This window comes from Giraffa tippelskirchi, chromosome 7 (genome assembly GCF_054371585.1).
Source record: "Giraffa tippelskirchi isolate mGirTip1 chromosome 7, T2T-mGirTip1v1.2.pri, whole genome shotgun sequence".
NCBI lineage: Eukaryota > Metazoa > Chordata > Mammalia > Artiodactyla > Giraffidae > Giraffa > Giraffa tippelskirchi.
The window spans coordinates 994,787-1,018,168 of NC_137281.1; the positions used below are offsets into that span (position 1 = coordinate 994,787).

The 23,382-nt window shown below is 39.6% G+C and overlaps 1 protein-coding gene and 1 pseudogene across 1 annotated transcript; one reads left to right on the plus strand and one right to left on the minus strand.

The window, feature by feature from the left end:
* LOC145512467 (uncharacterized) overlaps positions 1–23,382 on the plus strand; it is a 40,090-nt pseudogene that overhangs the window by 1,067 nt on the left and 15,641 nt on the right.
* Positions 11,679–12,603, minus strand: LOC145512353 (vomeronasal type-1 receptor 1-like). Its single transcript, XM_081506097.1, is given in 2 exon segments — positions 11,679–11,957; positions 11,959–12,603. Coding segments are annotated over 2 exon segments (924 nt in total).

Below are 23,382 nucleotides of genomic sequence, written 5' to 3' on the forward strand. Positions count from 1 at the left end.
AGGATGGAGAGACACCTGAACAGAGAGAATCTTCAGAAGGAGTGTCACAGATTGGCACTCCCAGGGCAGGTTCATCTCCTGAGAATGTCCAGCCCTGTAAGATATGTACCCCAGTCTTGAGACACATTTCACATTTAACTGAGGAGCAAAGAAATATTAGTAATAGTGGACAGAAGGCATACACATGTGGGGCATGTGGGAAACAGTTCTTTTTCACTGCAAACATTCAACAGCACCAGATGCAGCACATTGGACAGAAATCCTTCCAGTTTGGTATGGGGAGCCCCACATTTTTAATCCAGCCACACAGACATACTTGTTGAGGATGAGGGAGTCCTCATTAGTGAAGGGTTTTGTGAGTTCAGCAAACATAGGAAAGCCAGCACCCAAAAAACTAACCTTATTCAACACCAGAAAGTTCACAATGAGAAAAGGCCTTATGAATGCAGCCAATGTGGAAAATTTTTTAGCCACAAATTCCATTTCCTTGCCCATCAGAAAGTTCGCTGTGTAGCAAGGCTTTATGACTGCAGTGAATGACTGCTGAAGAAAGAACCTCACTGCCCATAGGAAAATCCACAGTGGTGAAAACACTTATGAATGCAAGCAATGTAATAAATCTTTCACCCAAAAGTTCAACTTAATTGAACATCAGAGAGTTCACACTGGAGAAAAACCTTATCAATGCAGCCAATGTGGAAAATTTTTTGCCCATAAATCCAGTTGCCTTGCACATCAAAGAGTTCACACTGGAGAAAGGCCTTATGTGTGCAGTGAATGTGGGACATTTCTTACTAATAGGTCATCCCTTTCTAATCATCTGACACTTCACACTGGAGAAAAGCCTTATGAGTGCAGTGAATGTGGGAAATTCTTTAGTCTAAATGAGTAACTCAGGCACCATAAGAATGTTCACACTGGAGAAAAGCCTTATGAGTGCAATAAATGTGAGAAATCTTTTACTAGTAGCTCCAGTCTTGGACATCATGGGAGAGTTCACACTGGAGAAAGACCTTATGAGTGCAATAAATGTTGGAAATCTTTTACTTGTAGCTCCAGCCTTCGTTATCATCAGTTCACACTGGAGAGAGGCCTTACAAGTGCAGTGAATGTGGGAAATCTTTTGCTGCTAGGGCTGTGCTCCAGTATCATGAGAGAGTTCACAGTGGAGAAAGGCCTTATGAGTGCAGTGAATTTTGGGAATCATTTACCCAAATACAGCTTCTCCATATCCATAGGAAAATTCACATTGCAGAAAAACTTTATGAGAGCTAAGACTGTGATAAGTCTTATCCAAATGTGCCACTTGAGTGAATGTCAGAGAGTTCACATGGGAGAAAGGGCCTTATGAATATAGTAAATGTGAATAGCAGTGATGTTGGAGGAGTTTGAGGTGGTAACAGTGGGAAAAACCGATGTAGTTACTGTGCATCAAATGGATCCTCTCTATTGTGGAAACTGAGACAAAGAAAGGATGCATCATTTGCTTGTGATCTCCCAGCAATGAATGGGGATCTGGGATTCATTGTCAGGTTGGCTGATTCAGGGTTTGAAGAGTCTGGTCACTTCAATCCTTAACCCCTGTCCCGCCCCACCCTTAGGTTTGGGGAGTAAAGAACACCTTGATTATCCTCATATTTCTTCCCTCCTTAATCCTCCCACCCCATGAGTCCTGCGTATACCCCAGCCCCATATTGATGGACAGGAGTATCTTTTTCTCTGGCATCCAACATTGATGCCTTTCACATGAATGACATTTATCTACCCAACAAAACTAATGCTGTGATTCTATTATTATTTGCCGTTTGTGAGAAAGAAGGGTGTCCAGCTTAGAGAAGCGGAAGAACTTCCACAAGAGCTCACTACTGCCAGACCTTTCATGAGGGCAGTTCGTCTACACTGCACACGTGAACTGGTGTCTCTTCTGCCCCTCAGAGCAGGGCCTCCATTTGCTGTGAACTACTCACAAGAACTACCCACACCTGACACCTTTATTTCCACCAGGGCCCCCCAGTGCACATCTTCCTACAAACACTCCTGTTTGGGAACTTCCTCACTGGGACAGCAGCACTAAGGCAGGCACTCCGGACCGGGTCACTGGTGCCACTGGCTTCACCACCGTGTGCAGTCATTGGTTTCCGATATCCTGTTCATCTTTTCATATACTCATGTCAGGTGTCTGTATTGCCCTGTTATGCAGTTGGCCCACTCACTGTTCTGGGAATTGTGAGGGACTCTGAGAGACTAATTGTGGCCCTCGCATGGCCTGGTGCACAAGGCTCTTCTTCCTAACCTCTTTACCCCTTGCCTCACTGCTTTCTACCACCACTCCCTGAAAAATGTAAGTCACCAGCTAATGATTGTTAATTAACAAGAACTTGCCCACCTCTCTTTGGGACCTACACTTGAGCAACCTAGCTTAAAAACTAAGACTGAATGCATGCAGACACCTCCAGTGAAGATTGTAAAACCCACTGTGAAATCATTATTTTAATTGCATTTCTCTCAGGATTCTTGATTTGAGTTTTGTTTCTTTTTCATGTGTCTTTTTTTTTAACCTGTGTATCTTGTTTGGATGAATTTCTGTTTGTATATTTTGTCTTCCTTTATTTTGTTAGATTTGGATATTTGGATATTTTTTTTCTTGATAAGTAGGAGATCAGCCAAACATCAAAGACATATGTGAGATTTAACCCATTCACCAATGGTGACCCAAGTCAGTGACTTCTTTTCTCAATGTAATTATAATCTGGAATACTGAAAGAATATGTTCTCAATTTTTTCTCAGTTTTATACTTTGCATAGGGAAATGGCCATATACATTATACATGTTTAGGATAAATCTGAATTATTAACATATGCTACCTCAGTCTTAAGTCCAGACTTTCAATTACATAGTAAATGTCTCTGATTTGTAGTGCCTGCCAATTTCTGTGGTGTAAATATCCCCACCATAGCCAAAGTCAACTTGCCAACATAATGTCACTGGAGTTGGGAAACATTGTCAGTAGCCCACCACTGTCGTCTTTATCTACCATTACAGATAGAGTAGCCATGAATAATTTTAAGAATGTAGTTCATAAACCATAGCAGAATAATTATAAAAAGAAAAGTTTTGTTTCAGTTCAGTTCAGTCACTCAGCGCATCCGACTCTTTGTGACCCGATGAACCGCAGCACGCCAGGCCTCCCTGTCCATCACCAACTCCCGGAGTCCACCCAAACCCATGTCCATCGAGTCGGTGATGCCATCCAGCCATCTCATCCTCTGGTGTCCCCTTCTCATGCCCTCAATCTTTCCCAGCATCAGACTCTTTTCCAATGAGTCAGCTCTTCGCATGAGGTGGCCAAAGTATTGGAGTTTCAGCTTCAGCATCAGTCCTTCCAATGAACACCCAGGACTGATCTCCTTTAGGATGGACTGGTTGGATCTCCTTGCAGTCCAAGGGACTCTCAAGAGTCTGCTCCAACACCACAGTTCAAAAGCATCAATTCTTCGGTGCTCAGCTTTCTTTATAGTCCAAGTCTCACATCCATACATGACCACTGGAAAAACCATAGCCTTGACTAGATGGACTTTAGTTAGCAAAGTAATGTCTCTGCTTTTTAATATGCTATATAGGTTGGTCATAACTTTCCTTCCAAGGTGTAAGCGTCTTTGAATTTCATGGCTGCAATCACCATCTGCAGTGATTTTGGAGGCCAGAAAAATAAAGTCAGCCACTGTTTCCACTGTTTCCCCATCTATCTGCCATGAAGTGATGGGACCAGATGCCATGATCTTAGTTTTCTGAATGTTGAGCTTTAAGCCAACTTTTTCACTCTCCTCTTTCACTTTCATTAAGAGGCTCTTTAGTTCTTCACTTTCTGCCATAAAAGTGGTGTTATCTGCATATCTGAGGTTATTGTTATTTCTCCCGGCAATCTTGACTCCAGCTTGTGCTTCCTCCAGCCCAGCATTTCTCATGATGTACTCTGCATATAAGTTAAATAAGCAGGGTGACAATATACAGACTTGACGTACTCCTTTTCCTATTTGGAACCAGTCTGTTGTTCCATGTCCAGTTCTAACTGTTGCTTCCTGACCTGCATACAGGTTTCTCAAGAGGCAGGTCAGGTGATCTGGTATTCCCATCTCTTTTCCACAGTTTATTGTGATCCACACAAAGGCTTTGGCGTAGTCAATAAAGCATAAATAGATGTTTTTCTGGAACTCTCTTGCTTTTTCGATGATCCATCGGATGTTGGCAATTTGATCTCTGGCTCCTCTGCCTTTTCTAAAACCAGCTTGAACATCTGGAAGTTCACAGTTCATGTATTACTGAAGCCTGGCTTGGAGAATTTTGAGCATTACTTTGCTAGCGTGTGAGATGAGTTCAGTTGTGTGGTATTTTGAGCATTCTTTGGCATTGCCTTTCTTTGGGATTGGAATGAAAACTGACCTTTTCCAGTCCTGTGGCCACTGCTGAGTTTTCCATATTTGCTGACTTATTGAGTGGAGCACTTTCACAGCATCATCTTTCAGGATTTGAAATAGCTCAACTGGAATTCCATCACCTCCACTAGCTTTGTTCGTAGTGATACTTCCTAAGGCCCACTTGACTTCACATTTCAGGATGTCTGGCTCTAGGTGAGTGACCACACCATCTAGTGATTATCTGGGTCATGAAGATCAAAAAAAAAAAAAAAAAGATCGATGTTTAATATATTAATATAGTTGGATAGACATCTAACATATTTGTTACCGTTTTCTTTTCACTGCCCTTGTTCTTTCTATTTAATGTTCCAGTCTGCTTTTTGTAGTTTTAATGAAGCATTTTGTTTGATCCTTTCTCTCTCCTTTGTTAGCATATCAGCTATCTTTGTTCCTTTTAATTTTTAATGTGTTTGCACTAGAGTTTCCAAGATGTATTTAAAACTAATTCAAGTCCACTTTCAGGTGACACTTTATGGCTTCATGGGTAGTTTAAATAGGTTATAATTTAAAAAAATACTAATTGCTTTCTCTCCATTATATTATTGTTCTGGTTTGTTTTAGTTTTACAGAAGCATACATATATGAGTGTGTTTAAAAATGCATGATGGAGTACATTGTTGCTGCATTTTTTTTTTTGGTATAAACTGTTATCTGTTAAATCTGAATACACAGCTTTTTGTAATAGATACAAAAATGGGAATCTTCTGCATGAAAAGATGCTGAGTATCAATAATGGTCAGGGAAATGCAAATCAATTTCACAATGACGTAACACCTCACACCTGTTATTATATCTGTTATGAAAAAGACAACAAATAAGTATTGGTGAAGATGTGGAAAAAAGGGACCCCTTGTACGCTGGTGGTGGGAATGTATATTGTTGCAGCCACTGTGGAAAAGAGCATGAGGAATCCTTAGAAAACTAAAAACAATACTATCATATAATCAGCAATTCCATCACTGTGTATTTATGCAAAGGGATGGAAATAATCATCTCAAAAAGATCCATACCCCATGGTTATTGCTGCAGTAACTATAATATCCGAGACTTAGAAACAACCTAAGTGTCCATTGATAGATGACTAGATGACAATCATGTCATATATATGGAATACTATTCAGTTTTATTCAACCATCAAAAAAAAGAAGGAAATTTTCCCATTTACAACAATATGATTGGATTTTGAGGGCAGTGTGCTGAAGTGAAATAAGTCAGAGAGAGAAAGACAAATCCGGTGGTCCCTGTTTCCACAGAGGATTGGTTCCAGGATCCCATGCATATACTCAAATCTGTGGATGCTTAAGTCCTTTCTGAAGTTTCCCATTTGTGGATTCATTCAACTAAAGATCATCTAGTGCTCTGTATTGACTGAAAAATATCCCGATATGAGTGAATCCAAGCACTTCTAACCCATGTTGTTCAAGAATCTTAAAAAAAATTAAAAAAAATCAACACCACCACCAAACTCAGATGCAGACAACAGATTAGTGATTGCCAGAACAGGAGAAGATAGGTAGATAAAATGTGTGAAGGATATTAGAAGTTACAGACTTCTAGTTGAAAGATGATTAAGACTTGTGGATGTAATTCACAGCTTAATAACTTTAGTTAACAAAACTGAATTGCATATTTAGAAGTTTCTAAGAAAGTAGAAGTTGGCTAGGGTGTGGCGGATTTGGAACCGTTGTAGTGCTGGTGGAAATGCAAAATGGTGGAGCTGCTATGGAAAATGCTATGACAAAATCTTACAAAAGTTAACACAGATTTAACATATAACACAGCAATTTCACTTTTAAGCATATACCCAAAACATTTTAAAGCAAGGACATGAAGATACATTTGTACAGCCATGTTCACAGCAGCGTTATTCACCATAGCCACAGGTCAAAACAACCCAAATGTCCATCAACCACTGAATGGGTAAACAGGTGTTGTATACATACACTGGAATATTATTCAGCTTTAAAAAGGAAGGAAATGTTGATACCTGCAAAATTTGATACAACATGGTTGAATCTTGTGAACAACATAAATGTACTTTATACTAGAGATGGCTAAAGCAGCAAATTTATGTATGTCTTTAAACAATAGTAAAGGTGAGCTAATTCTGTCCACAGGATTAACACTTCAGGAAATGATTTTGGTGTAAATAAAGTGATGAGTTTTTTTAAATTTGGGTACTTCTTACCTGCCTTTTAAGCGTTTAAGAAAATGTGATATTTAATAAAAATGCTTGATCCTTTGAATCTCTACCAGTTTTGCATCTTCAGAGTCAAACAACCATGGATCAGAAATATTTAAAAAGCCCAGAAAGTTCCAAAAAGCAAAACTGGTATCCTCTGTGGGTTTTGGAACCAATTTCAATCAATTATTAAGTGCCTTGATAGCCTTAAGTCCATCCAGTTCTAAATTTGAAGTTTCCTGAGAAGGCTGAGGCCCCTCTGTTCATGACTGGGTCCAGGCTGCTCCACGAGCCTGGCTGACCTTTCCCTTGTTTACAGGGAGTGTATATGAGTCTACTGAGAACAGGAGCATCTACATTTTCCAACAATATTTCCATCCCAGGCATGGCTCTTTTACTTCCTCCTGCTTTCCCCTCTGGCAGATTCTTCTTGTACCAGAGTACTCCTCCCCACTAGAGGTAGCCTGAGGGAGCCATGCTCAATTTAGTTCTGCCCTTCAGCACATTCCTCTTCAGCATCCAGTGAAACGGTCTCCCACTCTGAGCACCAGGCTTGATTTTGGTCCAGGCCTCAGGGTCCCTCCTCAAAACTCCAGACCTGGAATCCAGTTGCCTATGTGCCACCTTCACTTTGGGGCATCTCAGAATCCCCATATCCAAAATCCAACTCATAATCTTCCCTGAATCCTGTTTCTCCCACCAAATTCCCCATCTCCATTCTCCTAGATGTTTGGGCAAAATATCTGAGTGGTTATTTACTTCGATCATTAAGATCAATCAAGAACCTGCATTAATCTCCAGGCTACTGCCATTTCTAGAGCTGTCCACCGCCAGAACCACCCTCCCGCGGCCTCCTCACTGGTTTTCCTCCTCCACTTTCATCATGCCTTTTCCCACTCAGTCTGTTCGCCCTGAGCAACATCTCGAATACTTTGAAAACCACAGCTCCGAGTCCCTCCTCTCTTCCAAAGTCCATGATTCCCAGGAGCCCCCGTCTGAAGACCCAGCTGCTTGGACTGCTATCCCAGTGTGCCTCCTTTCACGCTGCTTCCTGTGGACACGAGAGGGAACCCAGGTTTCCAGAATGTTCTTGACTCACGTGTACCTCCAAAGCTTTGAATATGCGTGTCCCGCTGCCTGTAACACTCTTCCACATTTCATCATTCCCTGTCAGAACTGGGGACCCTATATCTGTAACTGCCCTGCTGTTCTGGAAACAGGAGCATGCACTGCTACAGCCCGAGCTGGAGACCCTTCGTTTTTAAGTAGGGTTAAGGCTGAAGGTCTGGAGAACCGACATTCACCTGGGCCTGGGCCTTCAGCATGGCCATGGGGACGTGTGGGCGGAGCAGTGCCGGGGCTCCCCGGGAGATAAGAGGTAGACCTGAGCAGGATACAGGAGATGCTCAGCAGCGCCCACAGTGAACGTCAGACCCACCACTGTGCAGTGGGGACCTCTTCCTTTCCTCCACTTTCAGCGACCTCGAACCTCTGATCCAGTGAATGGTATCAAAAACAGTCATAATACCCGCCATGTGCAAGATGCCGGAAGTCCCACCCCGACACGTTGCACGCTCTCGGAGATGCTACTCTTCTGGTCGTTAGCTCATCCCCCACGCAGTCTGCAACCTGCTGAGCCCGTCATTCTAGGAAATGTTCCCATCATGGCGGTATCTGCAGGGATGGTCGGTCCATCCTGACATCCAGGAATTAGCTCAGTGGTATTGTGGGCAGACAAGGATGAAATACATTAAAGATAAGAGCAAACCTACGGTTAATGGAGTAAAAGAAGAGGCCTTAAGCTCGGGATTCTCGACATAAAAGCGGAGACATGATTACAGTCAAAATGTTAAAAGAGCGTTGGCACAGTGCCTAGTTTTTATTTTATTACATGTTTTGTCTATATGACTACCTCGATGAAAATCTTGGAGAGAGCTTTTAACTTAGTTGTGTCATATGGGATCTAGGTCTAGCAATGGAACCCTGTCCCCTGCAGTGGAAGCACAGTGGCCTAACCACTAAGTCCACCAAGGAAGTCCCAGTGCCACTCTAAATATTAGTAGAGATTAATGATTTCCACAGGAGGCACCTGACTCAGATCAACCAACCCCTCTACTTCTTGGGCAGAGGAATACTTAGTCCCAAGTGCCTTCTCCTGCCAGCCCCTCCATTTACACCACAATTTCCTGCCCTGTGTCTCTGACATGACCACTCCTTCCCCTTAGTTAAAAGCAAATAATACCAATCTTTACATGAACTTTACTAAATCATCATCTTTCACCCTCCCACACCACCACTGCTGGGCCTACAAACATCCCCTGAGACATAAACCAAGATTTATTGTAGATCTCACAATTGTAATATACTTTACAACTCTACCAAGATAATATTACTGACCCCCAAATTACAGATGTTTTCTGGGCTAATGCCATAAAAAAGAGTAAACCTAATTATGGGCTGACCTGTAAAAACTCCTTTTATCTGGACTTATGGTCCTTCTCTGCTTCTCTAATGGGTACTTTCTTAGATTCTGTATCTGTCAATTTGGCAGCGACTAATCACAGGGCCAACCTCAAAGCTTGAGTTGTGTTTCTGCTATAAATAGCCTCCCTGGAGCACACCATTCAAGTGTAGATTCAGGGCCCTGCCACCTTCCATTTACACACATGCGAATGTTTCTCCTGTCCCAAATCAACCCAGAGCCAGGAACCAGATGACTAGGGAAAGGGCTGTTTACCCTAAAGCCTGTGGAAATCATTCAAACCAGCCAATCTTAAGCTTTTTACCCAGCCCTGCCTTGCCTTTCCTGCAGAAACCCCAACACCACCTGTGTTCTAGGAATTCCCATTCTTTCCCCTATTTCTCACTCCCGATTACCCTGGTCACCAAATATGGGGATATGTTATTAGAGATGGAAAGGACCAAATGAACAGAAATGGTGGGGTAAACTTAATGTATTATAGACACGATGTTAGTAATTGCACAAGGGTCAAGAATGGTGTGAATTCTTCAAACTTTCTGAAAACTGCATAAACTGATATAAAGTATGTGGATGTTAATGGGATTTGTGAGATAGCTTATTTTTTAAGAAACTATTAACCTAATTTAAGACATTAAAGATTCCTATCGCAAGCCAATTAACAAGAGGTGAACTCTCTTCTGAGTTATCAATACAAAGTTCAACAAAGTTGTGTTAAAAATAATGAAAAAATATAGAAGAATGGTCAACAGAAAAACACAAATCAGTATCATTTTTTTTCAGGTTAACATTTAATAGAGGTCATTGTTTATAACTGATTGGAAAAGGAAACGGGGCTGCAGAGGATGATGGTTGGATGGCATCACCGACTCAACGGACATGAGTTTCAACAGACTCTGGGAGATAGTGAAGGACAGGGAGGCTTGGCGTGCTGCAGTCCATGGGGTTACAAAGAGTCAGACACGATTAAATAACTGAACATCACTGTTTATAAATTGGACCTATGACATGCAAATTAATAATTCCTGTATAAGACACTCTGGAGAAGGGAATGGTAATCCACTCCAGTATTCTTGCCTGGAGAATTCCGTGGACAGAGAAGCCTGGCAGGCTGTAGTTCATGGGGTGGCAAAGAGTTGGACACGACTGAGTGACTAACACACACACAAAAGACACTACTGCACAGCCCACTCGCAGTGCCTACCAGCCCTGCTCTAGGGCACTATTGCTCCTGGTTCTGTTCTTCACTTGGTTCATATCCTGTGCTTGATGGGAGTATGTGAAATGCTGCTCTGACATTTCAGTGAGTGTCTTTATACTGATGCCCTTGCTTACTGCATATGTCGCTTACAGCAGCAGTTTAATGGGCTCTGCAGGGCTGGAGAAACCATGCATTCAGGAGGCCTGTGCGCAGCTGATAACAGACCAGTTACATGCCTTATGAGGGTAGTCAGGAGACAGATCTATAGGTTTGCTTCTCCGCATTCTGATGCCATGAGCTAATGGGAACAAGGTTTAGGGGGCCTTAGTGTGTTAATGGGCTTCCCAGGTGGCTCAGTGGGTAAAGAAACTGCCTATAATGCAGGAGACGCCAGAGATATGGGTTCAATTCCTGGGTTGGGAAGATCCTCTGGAGGAGGGCATGGCAAGCCACTCCAGTATTCTTGCCTGGAGAATCCCAAGGACAGAGGAGCCTGGGGGGCTACAGTCCATGGGGTCACAGAGAGCTGGACACGGGTGAAGTGACTGAGCACAGCATACTGCTGTTAAATGTTGAAAAAAGTCGTATAAAATAAATGATAGTTTTCTCACAGACTTTAAAATAAGCAAAGGAAATCACTGAACATGTGTATATTAACTTTAAAAAAACAACAATAAAATAGATTTGATAATTTTGGAATTAAGTAAGATTAAAGACTCATAATTGATGTATGTAATGAATGCTATTGGCAGTTCAGTATAGATGTTTACACATGTATGTACATTATATCTAGACTTCACTAAAATCGCTGGTATTTCCAATTACAAAAGATTGAGTAAGACTTTAAAAAATAGAGCACACTCAATTATCCAGAGAGAAATAGACCTTTTAAAAAAAAATAAGCTATCAGTATTTAAAGTCAGAATATTTTGAAATTATCTGAGTGAAAACAGCTGATAAAAATAAGTTTTACTGTTCTATTTATCTGTGTCTCTTTTGATGTCTTGCATACAGGGTTATCTTGGGAGGGAGGTGGGAGGGGGGTTCTGGAAGGGGAAAACAGGTACACCCATGGTGGATTCATGTCAGTGTATGGCAAAACAAATACAATATTGTAAAGTTAAAAAATAGAAAATAAACTAATTAAAAATAAATAAATAAATAAGCAGACCCCTCTGTGGAAAAAAAAAAATAAGTTTTAATTATTTAAATACTTAATGCTGGCCATTGGAAACTGATAATATATTTCCTTTTAGGGTTAATTAATATCCAACACTTAAGAGGTCCCCAACACATTCACAAATGTTGAGATAAATATTTGAACGCCACTGAGAACAGACTCATAGAAAGACAGTCACTTTAGCAAACAGTGTTTTCCTTGCCCTACAGGCAAAGCAGAACTGAGAGATCCGAGTGTCCTTGATAATGAGCACAAAGGGGCTGAATGCTGGAAAACATGTGGCCAAAAGGACAGAGATGGTCACCATCCACTGCCCTCGGTTTGCAACTAGAGTCATCCAAATTGTCAAAACAATGTAGATTGTATAGAATGTAACAAAGGAGCTTCCCAGGATCAGGACAGTGCATGTGGCTCTGACCTCATGAGAAGGTCTGGGGGGGGAGTCGGTTGCTGCAAATGTGTTGCACTCGCTGTTTGTGTCTGCACAAGAAAAGAACTATAGTGCTACTGGCCCAAATCATGAAACCTAAACTCATAATATCAAGGGAAAAATACATGACTGTGTATAATGAGCCTACAGAACCCTCTGTCATATACCAAGAACAGTATCCATAATTATTTCTCATACTGAAGTTTTTTTCATTCAGTGGACCTTTTACTATGATAAGAACACATGAATTTATCAAGATATGCATAATCCAGCAGAGGAAACAGCAGAAGGCAATGAATCTTAGAGTTCTCATCTGGAGTTCCAACCACCTCCAGATACTGGGCTTGAGCTTAATGGCCTGGAAGCCATTGAAGAGGCAGATGGTGCTAAAGGAAACTCCCATGGCTACTCTGTGGAAATAGAAGACAAGCTTACATCCAGTGTCATCCAGGAAATACCTCCATCCGAAAGCTGCCAGTGTCTGTGGTATGCCTTTAGAGAAAAGAACCGTGGCATTGGCGATGACCAGTTGCATGAGGATTGGGTCTGTGGGTCTCAAACTATGTCCAGTGAGCAAAGTGAAGTTATAAAGACAAAAGAGGAAGATAGTTCCCATGAGGCCAGTTCCTGTCTGAATGAGGAATATAATCTCCATTTCCAAGCTGGCAGAAAACATCACATCAGTGCCTAGAGGGCACTTGTTTTACTGAGGTTAGAGGAATGAAGAGTTAAAAGGATGAAAAGAAGTGTGTCATAACACCGTGTCCCTCAATTTTCAATAGTAAGCCTGTATCTCGTATCATCTCACGTTAAGTGGGCACTTAGAATTTTTGCTCATGTGTGCAAAGGCAATGGAAATGAAGACTACGATCATGAAGGCACCTGCTGTATGAATGGAAGTGGCCAGACTCAGCAGGAAACTCTGAGGCTGCAGAGATATGGGGGGGGGAGTTATCTGTGTACTGATACAGATCTTCCCCCACAATGCACTCTGAGAAGAAAAACGCAAGATACCGAACATGTGTATGTCTCCAATTTTTTTTTTTTTAAGAAAGTAGAGGAATATAAATCAGGGCAGAGATTTCACAGGATAAAAGGATAAACTAGCCTTCGTGAAGTAGTTTTACACATATAAATATGTCACATAATTGTTGGAAAATATTAATCAAAATTAGATATCAAGATTCAAATGAAAAAAAATTTCCCTGGTTGCCCATCAGCATGATGTTCTATGTATACTTGTAAAAAAACATTGCAAGTTACACAGAGGCATATATGAAAATAAAAGTATCTATATGGTATATTAAACATTTGTCCAGTTATTTTGCCAGTTACATTTTGCCAGTTATTTGGCATTAATTATTAGAAACATATGCAAAGTGTATCAATATAATTGGCAAATAAGACTTTCATCATAAGGCAAAAGAATATACAAATATTTTAAATGAAAACTCAAAATCCTATACAGTTTTGAAGAAATAAGGCACGTATTAATAGTACATAATTTTAAGACACGTTTCCTTTTTTTTTTTCCACTGAGTCTCTCTAGACACTGAACAAGTCTATGGTTAGAAAATGTAAGCTTTTGAATGGATAAACAAGGTCCTACTGGATAGCACAGAGAACTATATTCAGTATCCTGTGATAAATCATAGTGGGAAAGAATAAATATATATATATATTTATTGTAAATCAACTATACTTCCATTTTAAAAAATCTATGGTAACAACCATCTAAAATACCAAGATTATGATCTCTAAGGCCATTTCTTGCTAATAGCAAAATATCTTGGAGATACATAATGCTTCTAGGGTGGGGCAGAACACATCCAACATGTCCCTGTAACTTCGTTTCAAACACGATAGTTAGCCACACGTTTCTTTAAATAATTGTCCCTGACATTGGAGATGAAATGAGCCTTACTTTTCTCTAAATAAATGTTAACTTTCGTCTAATAAGAACAGAACTTTAAAGGCATATTAGGACAGATTGCATTTAACCCAACATACTCTCTCCCCCCGCCCCCCACCCCAAAACAAAATACAGACACCAGATGTCAGCGCAGCTGCTGGGAGCTCATCTTCTCTATCTTATTTTTGGCCATTTGCCTGTAGCATGAAACCTTGACAGTGAAGCTGTGAGGCTCCCCGTGTTGAGTCAGAGACAAAGGAGAAAGAGGGGTGTCAGGTGGTCTCAGTACAGGCGAGTGAGGGGAGCACTATGCTGAGGGCATCTGGGAAAAATCTGTCCTGCCTGCTGTATAGCACACGGAGCTCTACTCAGTAATAAACTAAACGGGAAAAGAATCTGAAAAATATATGTGTATGTATAACTGAATCACTTTGCTGTACGCCTGAAACTAGCACACTATAAATCAACTATCCTTCAATATGAAATTAAAACAATTTAAAAATCTGTCCTGAATGTGTATGTGTTACAGGTCTGTGTATAGTTTCATATTCCAATCCCCCAAAGCAGAGTTTTTTTCCATATGGATGACTGAATTTTCTCATGAAGCTTGTCTCAAAATCTGACACTTACCGGAAACTCGTCACTACTTACATGACTGGTATTTCCCGTCAGCACAGTAGATGCCTGGGCGGCAGCTGTGCAGGTATGAAAAGGGGCATCTCAACCCTGAAATAAGGCTTTGCATTTCTATGACCTCATCTCCGTGTTGGGAAGCGATTATCATGTCACCTGTAATAGCAGTGACAAGGTCTGCAAAGGGAGTGGTGAGTATCTGTGAAAACCATCTGTGAATTGTGCAAATGAGCAAAGCTATTAAGGTGAGAAAGGTATCTAACAGATATGGCAGAAACAGAGGAGTGAAACCATTTGTTCAAAATGAACAATAATCCCAATGGAAGTCAAATGGAGGACACCAAGGTCCCATAAGTGGGAGAAGTCATACACATGGCTGTGTGAAATTTTTAGTCCCTTTGTTAGTCATGTCTTCAAAGTACAATTGTTTTTATGCCTGAGACTCTAGGGTACTGAAAATGAAGGGAAGACAGACAGTTGTTCGAACAGACAGGAATATTACAGAGATACCGAGTGCTTCAAGAAACATTCATTCTATAGCTTATGTGGGTCACCCCCTTTCCTGGGGTGCAGAGGATAGGTCAGTACATAAACCATTACAATGATTTTGCCACCTTGAAATTTTTATCCTGGTTGAGGGAAACAGATCGCGAGGTGCTCAAGTTATTACACTGTACATTATTAGATACTGATGGCTTCTTGCAAAAGAGTAAAGGACAGGAGTGCAGTGAAACACAAGAGTAGGCATGGGTCACAAAACTGAAAAGGACATTCGTCGTAGGACTCAAACTGATGATGCTGTTTTAGAAAATGCGTTAGTAATGGAAACCAACCCTGAATATTCACTGGAAGGACTGATGCTGAAGCTGAAGCTCCAATACTTTGGCCACCTGACGTGAAGAGCCGACTCACTGGAAAAGACCCTGATGCTGGGAAGGATTGAGGGCAGGAGGAGAAGGGGGCGACAAGGATGAGATGGCTGGATGGCATCACCGACTCGATGGACATGGGTTTGAATAAACTCTGGGAGTTGGTGATGGACAGGGAGGCCTGGCGTGTTGCAGTCCATGGTGTTGCAAAGAGTTGGACACGACTGAGTGACGGAACAAGATGAGAAAAAACAGGTTTATTTCTTCCTTTGCAGTTCTCTCTCTATACATATGTGCAAGTACTCAGTTGCTTCAGTCGTGCCCAACTCTTTGCAACCCTATGGACTGTAGCCTGCCAGGCTCCTCTGTCCATGGGATTCTCCAGGCAAGAAGACTGGAGCAGTTTGCCGTGCCCTCCTCCAGGGGATCTTCCCAACACAGGGATTGAACCTGCGTCGCCTTCATTGCAGCTAGATTCTTTACCTACTGCTGAACCACTGGGGAACCCCCTATGTGATACAGTGATAATTCTTTCATCCCTGAACTTGGGTGAAATATTTTAATAATGGACCTTTATTTTGGTCTGTGGTAGGGTTTTGTTGTTAATACTTTTTAGAAGCCTAAGGAAGTTTCCATTTATAGATGTTTTAAAAATGTCAAGAAAGGTTGAAATTGCATAAACATTTAATTCACTTAGGTTGATTATATAAAAGATCTCATTTCTTACTAAGTAGTGAAACCCATGAAACAATTTTTCCATTTAAAAAATTTTGATACAATTTCCAACTTACAGAAAAGCCACAAGAATTTAAAAAATATATACTTGTAAATACTTTATCCAAATTTAATAATTATCTTTTGCTGCATTTACTTCTTTTTTCTTTCACCACACACACATCATATACATGTATGTATATGTTCGTATGTACATGTATATATTTTCTGAACAACTAGCATATAATTTAAATTTTTCCTATGTACCAATGAATACTTCAGTGCATAATTCCTTTAGGCATAGAAAACTTCTTATACGTAATCAGAGTTCTGTAATAAAATTAGGAATTTCAATATTGACACAATACTGTTATTTAAACATCATACAGATTACATTATCATTTGTTCCAATATTCCTCTTCGTATTTTTCTCTCTGTAGCACCAAGTGATATTAATGCATTACATTTAGTTTTCATGTTTCTTTATAAAAGTCCTTTCACAAAACAGTTCCTCAGCCTTCAACTGAGTTCTTTGGACTTGTCATTTTTTACATGACAAGCCCACTAGTTTGAAACTTCCCCGTGTATTTCTCTAATGTTTTCAACTTATCTGAATAAGTTTTTAGATATTTTGCAGGGAAAATGTCTTTCTCACAGTTTTGTATAGGAGAAAGATGTTCATATTTTTCAAAACTGATTATTTTTGTCACTTAAATTTTGTCAGGCTTCTAGACTTAAATATAATACTTTTTCCATCTTATTTAATAATTAATTAGATATTTTGAAAACATATAAATATCTTGATCAATGACAATTTTCTATCACTAGTTTTAAAAACCACTGGGTATTTTCTAACTCTCTCAGTCTATACATTTTACCTGATATTCTACTGACCTCCCATTTCCTCTATTTTAATCATTCATATAGAGTTTCATTCATTTATTCACATACACATGAGTTTGTGAATTCTTAAATATTTAATTTTTTTTCTCATTGCTCCATTAAGACAGTTTCTTACTGTCCAATCAGTTCAGTTCAGTCGCTCAATTGTTACCAACTCTTTGGGACCCCATGGATTGCAGCACACCAGGCTTCCCTGTCCATAACCAACTCCCGGAGTCCACCCAAACTCATGTCTATTGAGTCGGTGATGCCATCCAACCAATTTCTCATCCTGTCGTCCCCTTCTCCTCCTGCCTTCAATCTTCCCCAGCATCAGGGTCTTTTCCAATGAGTCAGCTCTTCACATCAGGTGGCCAAAATATTGAAGTTTCAGCTTTAGCATCAGTCCTTCCAATGAACACTCAGGACTGATTTCCTTTAGGATGGATTGGTTGGATCTCCTTGCAGTCCAAGGGACTCTCAAGAGTCTTCTCCAACACCACAGTTCAAAAGCATCCATTCTTCGGCACTCAGCTTTCTTTACAGTCCGACTTTCACATCCGTATATGACTATTGGAAATACCATAGCTTTGACTAGATGGATTTGTGTTGGCAAAGTAATGTCTCTGCTTTTTAATATGCTGTCTAGGTTGGTCATAACTTTTCTTCCAAGGAGCAAACATCTTTTAATTTCATGGCTGCAGTCACCATCTGCAGTGATTTTGGAGCCCCCCAAAATAAAGTCTCACTGTTTCCATTGCTTCCCCATCTATTTGCCATGAAGTGATGGGACCAGATGCCATGATCTTAGTTTTCTAAATGTTGAGCTTTAAGCCAACTTTTTCATTCTCTTCTTTCCCTTTCATCAAGAGGCTCTTTAGTTCTTCACTTTCTGCCATAAGGGTAGTGTCAGCTGCATATCTGAGGTTATTGATATTTCTCCCGTCAATCTTGATCCAGCTTGTGCTTCACCCAGCCTGGCATTTCGCATGATGTACTCTGCATATAAGTTAAATAAGCAGGGTGACGATATACACCCTTGACGTATTCCTTTCCTGATTTGGAATCAGTCTGTTTTTCCATGTCCAGTTCTAACTGTTGCTTCCTGACCTGCATACAGGTTTCTCAAGAGGCAGGTCAGGTGGTCTGGTATTCCCATCTCTTGAAGAATTTTCCACAGTTTGTTTTGATCCACACAGTCAAAGGCTTTGGCATAGTCAATAAAGCAGAAGTAGATGCTGTTATGGAACTCTCTTGCTTTTTCGATGATACAATGGATCTTGGCAATTTGACCTCTGGTTCCTCTGCCTTTTCTAAATCCAGCTTGAACATCTGGAAGTTCATGGTTCACGTACTGTTGTCCACGTATTGTCCATTATTGTCAGTGATAATCTTTCCCAAAGTGTCCTTGCCATTTCACATTCCCAAATCAGTGACTGTTATATTCTTGCCAATGTTTGGTGTCATCGGCGTTTGTTATTTCATGCTTTCCTCTGCATTTGGAACGATCTGTCATTGAGGTTTTAATTTTCATTTCCCTTATGACTGATAAAATGAAAACAGTTGAAGATAGTTTGTGAAACATATAATGAACTTGCTTCAACATAAAATTTCATGATTTTGTTCATTGTACTCAGAATATGTGAGTTACTGTTCATTTATTTAGGAACCATAACCAAAGTATTCATTGGTGAAAGGGTTTAATGTTCCCAATTTACTTTCAAAACATTAAAAAGAAAATATGTACACATGGAGAGAAAATATTTATAAAACCAAGATAAAGGAATCTTCACTCATAAAGAATATGAACTAATTCTATAGAAAATATACCTCAAACTTGATTGTAAAAATATTCCCTTGAGATCAGGAATCAAAAGAAGGTGGCCACTCTCTGCACTGATACCATATAGTACTGGAGGTCCTACTGGAGGTCTTGCTTCATACAATACGGCAATTTGTTACAACAAATATGTAACAATCGCTCAAAACTTCAACCATTTCCACAAATGTCATCTTCACTATGAGTCCTACTGGGGACACTCTATTTACTATTTCAACCCATCCTAATCCATTGTCCCTACTCCTGTTTTGTTTTCTATAGGTTCTTCCATTGCCTTCTAAAATACAACGCAAACTAGTAACTGAGGTGCTCTGTTTATTGTATGTTTCCAGCAACTACAATTTAAGTTCCATGAGGGGAATTTTAAGTTTTGGGTACTGATACATGGCAAAAAAAGAAAATCCCTGATACACAGAAGATATACAATAAATATTTGCTGAAACACAGTATTCCCACTGACTTATACCAATCTGGAAACTCCCTTTGCTCTACTAACACTATTTCTGCTTTCAACTTCAGAAAACCTCCTGCACTTTGGGAAAAAAACAAACTGTACTTTTTTTTTTTTTTAATATTTATGTTTATTTATTTATTTGACTGGGCAGGGTCTTAGTTGCAGCATGTGGGATCTATTTCCCTGACCAGGGATCGAACCCTGGGCCCCCTGCATTGAGAGCATGGAGCCTTAGCCACTGGACCACCAGGGAAGTCCCCAAACTGTACTTTTGTGTCAAAACTCTCCTGATGGTTCAACATCCATTGGAGTAATGTGTTTACCTCTATTATCTTACTTGGATCTCAATGTCCTCTGCTTTACTGCCCTTGAGATTGAGTTTTCTGTTTTCATTTTTCCTAGTTAAGGTGTTCCCCAGCTACTTCTGTAACTCTCATTGGAAATTTTTAGTTGGAAATTAATAGTTTCCAGTAATACACACAAGTCACAAATGTTTTTCACAAACAGTCTCCACTCCCCTTGTACATACCATCACTGCAATTACAGGTGAAATGATAATCACTCCCCAGCAGAGGGATGACATCATGAAATCAAAATCCTTTTCCTTGGGTTCAAATATCCACTTTCCACTTCTGCACAGATGCTACCCCTGCAATGCAGAGTCCTGACAGCAAATACCCATCAAGTAAGTAACACTTCTCTTCAGATAACTTTCACATTCTTAGAAGGAAAATATCTCAGGAAATCTAACAATGCCTATTCGGGCTAAAATATTTATGTCTTCTGAGTTTGAAACAAAAGTATCTTTATATTCGTGTATGTTGGAAGTTTATTTGCTGAGAAAACAAACTATATTACCACCCTTATCCACCTCTCCCCTCCCAATTTGAGCCCTCTCTGAAATCATCTCTCCTTCAGCAAGATTTCACTAACTGAAATATTAGGGGGAAAAAAGTTATACTACAAAGTCTTATTTCTATAAATCTTATTTGAAATACACCCCAAATTGGAGGGGTTTTGTAAAAGAAGTAAAAGTGGGTGAGGAGACCATACACATATAGACATATAAATCTCAGAGTATTTAGGTTTTCAACATCTTTTAGAGTTTAGGCTAGCATAAAGAATTACCAGTTGTAAAATTAATAAGTCCTGAGGATGTAATATACAGCATGGTGACTATAGTTGTTCAGTCGCTAAGTCGTGTCCAACTCTCTGCGACCCCATGGACTGTAGTCCGTCAGGCTCCACTGTCCATGGGGTTCTCCCGTCAAGAATACTGGAGTGGGCTGCCATTTCCTTCTCAAATAGTTAAAATAATAATATATTTGAAAGTTGCTAAGAGTAGATCCTAGTAGTCCTTATCACAAGAAAATTGTGATTGTGTATGTTGATGGATGTTAACTAGACTTACTGTAGTGATCATGTCCCTATACATGTAAATGAATCATGCTGTACACCTGAAATTAGTATGATGCCAAAATGTCAATAATATCAATTTAAACAAAGAATTGTTAGTTGTAAATCATGCTTAATTTATTATGGCTTGTGATAGCAACTGAAAGGTAAAATTTTCTTTCAGAGGAATTTGATCTAAATTAATGTATGTTATAGTTGAAAATAATAGAATGTCACCTCAACTTCATTTGTGTTTTTCTGATGATTTGTGAGCCCTATGTTAAAAGTTTTACTTTTCTAAGGACTGCCCCTTCATACATATTAGCAGCATTTCTTGGTCTTTTTTTAACTGTATAGTGTCAAAACTGAGGTGATTATTGATACTTTATGTCCTACTATATTCTATTCTGATGAATATTTTAATAAATATTTTACTTAGACTAATTTTAACATGTGGCCTGTTCCTTCTGACTTCATTATTTCATTTTTTATGAAATAACCTTTTGTCTGTAGCATATACAGTATTGATGTACTCTATCAAAGATTGTAAAAATATAGCCTGTATTTTATCTATGAGATTTGCTATTCATCATTTTAGGTCCTTTAATTTATTATTATTATTTCTTTAGATCCTGTTTTGAAAGCTCACTAAGGTGTGAAATAAAAATTTACCTCTAATTTCAACCACTATTATTCTAATACTGTGTGACAAAGTGAGATACTTCATTCCCCAACTAATTAAAGATGCTACAATCCATAGGGTCACAGAGTCAGGCAGGACTGAAGCAACTTAGCAGGCACGGGTGTTAGCTCCCTGACCATAGATCAAACTCATACCCTCTGCACTGGAAGGTAAAGTCTTAACCACTGGACCACCAGAGAAGACTTTGCCTTTGTTAGGGAAAAGTTCTTTTCATTGCAAGTTTCAAATCTTATTAATTTTTAAAAGTATTTTTAAGTTGCAGAGAAAATTTAGAAAGATTTTCATTTGAATGATATTAAGCCATATATTTTCCCTGGTGGCTTAGAGGGTAAAGCATCTGCCTGCAATGAGGGAGACCCGGGTGCGAGCCCTGGGTTGGGAAGATCCCTTGGAGAAGGAAATGGCAACCCACTCCAGTATTCTTGTCTGGAGAATTCCATGGACAGAGGAGCCTGGAAGGCTACAGTTCAATGGGGTTGCAAGTGTTGGACACGACTTAGCACTATCTTTCTTTACATAAATGAAATGATTTACAGTATTTTAATTCCTCTTTTAGTCTACAGTGTACCTCTACTGTGTTCATTTTGTCCCGAAGTCAATATATAAAATTAGTTCTTACTTTTGTTTCAATATCCCTTTATCAATTTACAGAATAAATACTCTATTCCTTAACTTCCTGAAAACTCAACCACTTATAACCTAAAGTAATCCCAGGTGTTTGGGAAAATTTCCTTGCTTGATGGTCTAAGAAAATGTTCCAGGCACCTTTTATTTTACTTTTTTTTTTTTTAAGATACACATTTTCTTTCAGTGAGGAACTATTTTTCTGAATACAGTTGTAGTAATGGGAATGGGAGTTGGCCAAAGTATGTAGATATGTTCAATGGAATGGTATACAATATATATTTATGCTTTAGGTAAAATACAGATCAAGTTAATGATAACCCTTTCAAACAAATGTAAAAAGTATAGAATTTTCTCTTAAACTCTTTGCAGTTTTGTTTTTTCTTAGTTTAGAGGAAGCCTCATTTTCCAACTACCTTAAAATACTGCTTTCAAAATATTTATTTCCCTGTTTTTATTAATATGGTCATAGGAAATTTTAACATCTTTGAAGCTATTTTTGCTTTGATATATAGTTCAGTTGAAATATATAGTCCAGCCGTGATCCTATAGTGGTTAGTACTCTGTGGTGTGAAATATATAGACCAAACTTCTTTTTCTTTTTGCTGCACCAAGCAGTTTGCAGGTTCTTAGTTTTCTGACCAGGGGTTGAACTGGGGTCCCAGCAGTGAAAGGACTGAGTCCTAACCACTGGACCACCAGGGAATTCTCCCCATTTTTTTTTAATGACATGTTTTTATTGCTATATTTGCAATTTACTTTTTAGCATAGTCAGGGTGTTCCTGCTGGACCCCCACCCTAACCCAGCCCCACCCCTCCAGCCCATGTCAGAGTATGAGGGAAGCCTTTCCAGGACTCCCTTGGCTGTCTCAGATTGGACATGACACAGATGTGGGTTAAGTGGAGCTGCTTCAAGGAAGAATTGAGTCATGCAGCCTTCAGTTTGAAGGCCCCCAAACATTTTTTTTTTTAAAGCATTTATTTATTTGACTGAACCAGGTCTTGGTTGCAGCACACAAGATCTTTAGTTGCAGCCTTTGAACTCTTAGTTGCAGTATGTGGGATCTAGTTCCCTGAACAGGGATTGAACCTGGGCCTTCTGCACTGGAGGCATGGAGTCTTAGCCACTGGGTTACCAGAGAAGTCACCCCTAAACATTTTTTAACTTAAAGTCTTACCTTGTTGTATGGATAGGACACATACCTATTACATAATTAAGGAGCCATATATATATATATTGAGTCTGTTATATTATCCTCTGGTCTTTCCTTTTTTAAATTTTTTAAAAATTTATTTATTTTAATTGGAGGCTAATTACTCTACAATATTGTAGTGGTTTTTGCCATACATTGACATGAATCAGCCATGGGTGTACATGTGTTCCCCATTCTGAAGCCACCTCCCACCC